Source organism: Budorcas taxicolor, chromosome X (assembly GCF_023091745.1).
Source record: "Budorcas taxicolor isolate Tak-1 chromosome X, Takin1.1, whole genome shotgun sequence".
In the NCBI taxonomy this organism is placed as follows: domain Eukaryota; kingdom Metazoa; phylum Chordata; class Mammalia; order Artiodactyla; family Bovidae; genus Budorcas; species Budorcas taxicolor.
In genome coordinates this window covers 32,377,416-32,381,817 of record NC_068935.1, presented here as the reverse complement: position 1 = coordinate 32,381,817, position 4,402 = coordinate 32,377,416, and the positions used below count along the sequence as shown (strand labels likewise).

General features: G+C 43.3%; 1 protein-coding gene across 1 annotated transcript; it reads left to right on the top strand.

The window, feature by feature from the left end:
• Positions 1-820: 820 nt before the first annotated feature.
• On the top strand, positions 821-2,694 carry PRR32 (proline rich 32). Its single transcript, XM_052663726.1, has 2 exons — positions 821-956; positions 1,739-2,694. Exons 1-2 carry the CDS (start codon positions 937-939, stop codon positions 2,601-2,603), a joined length of 885 nt encoding a protein of 294 aa, XP_052519686.1. The 5' UTR covers positions 821-936; the 3' UTR covers positions 2,604-2,694.
• The last annotated feature ends 1,708 nt before the right edge of the window (positions 2,695-4,402 follow it).

Below are 4,402 nucleotides of genomic sequence, written 5' to 3'. Positions count from 1 at the left end.
CATTGGCAGAAAATAAAAGCTGAGAAAGTATATTTGCTTAAGGTAGGAAGGGGGATGAAATTTAGGCCAGAAGAACAGAAAGTACCTTATGCAAAAAAAGTTATAAGCAAAAATCTGAGTTAAAATTTGTAAATCGATGCTATCTGTTATGACTTTTATCTCTCCTTTCACTTGGCGACAAGTTTCCAGAGCTCTATTCTGGGAAATATGTCAACACAGACACACACAAACACACACATACACCATACTGAGCCAATAAACTGAAAGATAGGATGAAGGGAATAACGGAAATTTGAGGAACTAAAAACTGAAAGCTTATATGATTCTTAGAGGAATTTTTTATAGCATTCCTCTTGTTTCATCTTCACAAGAGAACACAGATTGCAAAGCAATTTATTCCCCCAACCCTCCATTCTCCTCCAAGTTAATAGTGGAAATTTAAATTATAAGATTAGACATGGTACTCTACTCAGTGCTTGTCATTTCAACCTGGAAGAAGAGATGTGATGACTACCTTTTCTAAATAAAACTTCAGAAAGAATTCTTAACAAAAGGCCATGCCACCATGAGTCTTCTAAAATCATCTTGCAATGTGTCTTTCCAACTAGGCTGCAACAGGGTTAAAGTAGGGAATGCCCTTAAGTTCATCTACTACTGTGCAAAAAGGAATCATATATTTAGCTTTAGAGGAGTGTCACAGACTTCTTCCCTCCTCCTCTTCCCATCTCCCTTTCTCCCTCCCTTCCCTAGCAATTGGTAACCTCAGAAAGAGGACTCCAAATCTAGAAAGAAGCAGTTGGTTCCCAGCTTCATTTGACCTGCCAAGCTGCTCTAAGGAAGAAGCACCAGTCATTTCTCCAGACTGAGCTGGTCTGTGTGGGCATTCAGCTGGTTTTCTCCATCACCTCAAGAAGGCTTTCCTGATCAAATTCCTCCATGGCTTACATTGAAAATGTGTAAGTACAAAACTGAGTGCAACTGTTTAATTTGAAGGCAAAAGGCAGTTTGAATTGTTTTCCTGTGTTAAGAGTGACAGGGCCAAGTGGGTTGCTGGGGATGTAGAAAGGGATCCCAGACAAAAGCATGAAAGATATAAATTCAGGTACTAAGAACACTGGAGCTTTAAATGTAATTTTGAAACAAAAAAATTGCAAATCCTTAGTCTAAAGCTTGGTGTTTAGATATAAGGAAATTCTTACTCTGGAGTGTGGTGTGGGTTGAATGAAAGAAAATTTTAACACAAGATGGTATAAATGTTGAATGATGCTCCATGAAAGAGAAACAAACAGAAGTGTCTGTTAACATAACTAAGGTTTCTTAGACTTATGTGGAAGGAAAAAAAAAAAAAAGTTTTCCCTCATAAGACTTTCCAGAGCACTCCTGTCAGAATCTAAATGATGGGTTTTAGTGGATCGTAGATACTGCTTTGACGGAAAGAACTGGTGTTTCCTCAGCTTCCTGGTGTTTATCTGGCCTTGAGGAAGTGGGAATATAGGGAATGGGGTGGAGCCACAGATCAGCCATAAAGGGAAACCCCAAAGCCTGAATCTCAAGAGGCCACCTGGTGAAGGGCAAGTGAATTGAACAAGTGTTTGCTGACTACACCCAGGAGGAGATCAGGCTCTCCCTTTCCCACGGTATATTTCACTCCAGTGAGTTCGATCCATCACGTATTTCAGATATCTTCTGGTCACCGCATTTTCATTTTAATTAACTGATTGATTTCTGTTTTGGCAAGCCTTGGAGGGCACGCCCCTTCACCCACAGCAGTAGCTGCAGCTGAAAACGGGAACCAGGAGCCGCGGCCCAGCCTGCCCTTCCAGTGCCCGAAGGATGATGCAGGGTCCTGGGGCCACCCTCGAGTCCCACTGAGACCGCCCTTCAAGGTGCTGAGCTATCTGGCAAGAGAGCGACTGGAGCACCTCTCGGAGAGAACAGGATCTTGCATTCCTGTCGATGGCTCGAGAGCTCTCAAACCCCCGTATGGGCCACCACCTGCTGTTGCAGAAGAGCCCCTAGCAACAGAAGTAAATAGCTCTGAGGGACCGGCAGGCTGGAGGCAGAGGGGGCAAGATTCTATTAACAACGTGTCCCAGGAATTCTCTGGCAGCCCTCCTGCACTGATGGTGGGGGGGACAAAGGTCAGCAATGGGGGCACTGAAAGAGGTGGCAGCAATGCAGGGTTATATGTGGCTTTGCCACGGGGTCAAGGATTCTTTCCACCCAGGGGGCCTCAAGTAAGAGGCCCTACACACATCTCAACCCTTAGATCGGGGATAATGATGGAGTTGCCTCCAGGAAGCATGAGAGTGATGGGAAAGGAGAGGTTGGCTCGTGTTTCTTTCCCACTAGGAGGCCCGCAGCACCCTGTGAAGAACTGGCCAAGGCCTATGCCCTTGGCCTCCAGCACTACAGGTTTACCTTCCTGCACTACTGCTCATTGCTTCATTCCTCCTCGACCTCCGAGTTTCAATCCGTTTCTGGCTATGCCTATGGCTTTTGCTCCTCCCCCAATATTTGGTCCTCCACTGCCTTCCTGTTCTGCCAATTTCCCTTCTTGGGGATTGCTCGCTCCTGCATCCTCAAACAGAGAAAACAACTGATGGCAAAAAAAAAAAAAAAAAAAAGGAAGGAGGGAAAAAAAGTTTGGAAAAAAAATATGTGAAAGTTACTCATTTATGCTTTTATATTTGAAACCCTCTACCCTCTTTACAGGCACTAATGTGCCTTACATACTTGGAAATTCAATAAAGATTCTAAACTTTGAAATATTGTCAATTATTTTTCAAAATGCCACTCTGGGAGCCAAAGCCTTGGATTTCATTTTCACCTTTTAAGGAAATGAAAGCAGTTATGTGACAGTGTTTTCTAAGTAGCTTCGTTGAATCCCTACCACTAACTTGCAGCTGTGACTGTGGAAGAAGGTGGTTGGGTTCTTGTTAGACTTGGCCAAGTCTGGGGCAGGAAATTCCTACCCACCTAAAGCTATGGGGGTTGCTCAGTGCAGAATGGGTGAATGAATATAAGGTCCAAAATGTAGACCCAAGTCCAGATAATAGAGAAAAATGCACAAATGCTAAAAGATAAGATTGAGGTGAAAATAATGGGGCCAACATTTCACAGCCAGTTAAGGGCTGAACCAGGCTAAAAGGTCAGGAAAGAAAAGGGGCAGGGGAAATGGAAGAGTTCTACATCATTGTTTCAAACATGAACCAGTGTTTGTCTCTCAACATTTCACCAGTGCAAGTACATAGCGTAGATAGGGCTGGCTTGATAGAAGTCCAGGCACAAGATAAAACCAAGCTGAGCCCTTCACCCATTCTTCTGAACAAAAGGTTACTATATACTCAGAACTTTTAAAGGCAAGTGAAAATGTTTCATTCCTATGGAAATATTTTCTCTGACGCTGCAATGTTTATACTCTTCATAATGCATTACAGCACCCCATTATCATGATGGCTCTGGGATTATCTACAGCTCAGATGGGAGCTTCTTCAAGTTCAAGTAGCAAAGATATGGGCACAGCATGCAGGGAGGAAGGATGGCCATTCTGGCCTCTATACAATGTCATTCAGGCAGTGGTCCTAAACACACTGCCACTATCTCTGAAGAAACACTAAATTAGAAATATCTGTAGAGTATGATTCTTCCAATAAGCTTTTGTTATGCACAAAGCTGATGATGGAGGTGATGTAAGCAGTCAGTTAAAGGCTGTCAAAATCCACAGACTCCTAAAGTGTTCAAAGTGTCACTCAGTCATGTCCAACTCTTTGTGATCACATGGACTGTAGCCCTCTGGGCTCCTCTGTCCATGGGATTTCCCAGGCAAAAATACTGGAGTACGTTGCCATTTCCTTCTCCAGCAGATCTCCCTGACCCAGGGATCGAACCCAGGTCTCCTGAACTGAAGGTGGATTCTTTACACCTGAGCCACCAGGAAGCCTAAAAAGACATCTAACCTATAAGCAAAACAATTAATGTGTTCTTCACACCAATAGTGGGTTCTTCACCACTCTGAGGAAAAGGGCCCAGGAATTCATGAAGTTTCTTTTATCCATTTGTTTCACAATGGATTGTTCTAAATGTCCAGGTGGTAGTGCAAGGCTTAAAAGGAACATTTGGATAGCTCTTTTTAAGATTCCCCTCACTTTGTACATCCTGAAGCTGGCACAGTTCCATCAATTCACTGTCGTGGGTTGAGCAAAAGTATTCAGCAAATCATTTGACAGCTGCTCACTCTGAGGTAGCTGAGTCCCAGCATACCAAACACTTATTGGATTTTCGGCCTTAATGAACAGAAGAGTTGGGCATGCTTAGAGTCCTCGAAAATATCTTTTGAGCCAAATATTAAAAGATATTTTGACAAGAAATCAAGTTGTTGTGTCAACGGCGATGCAGCATC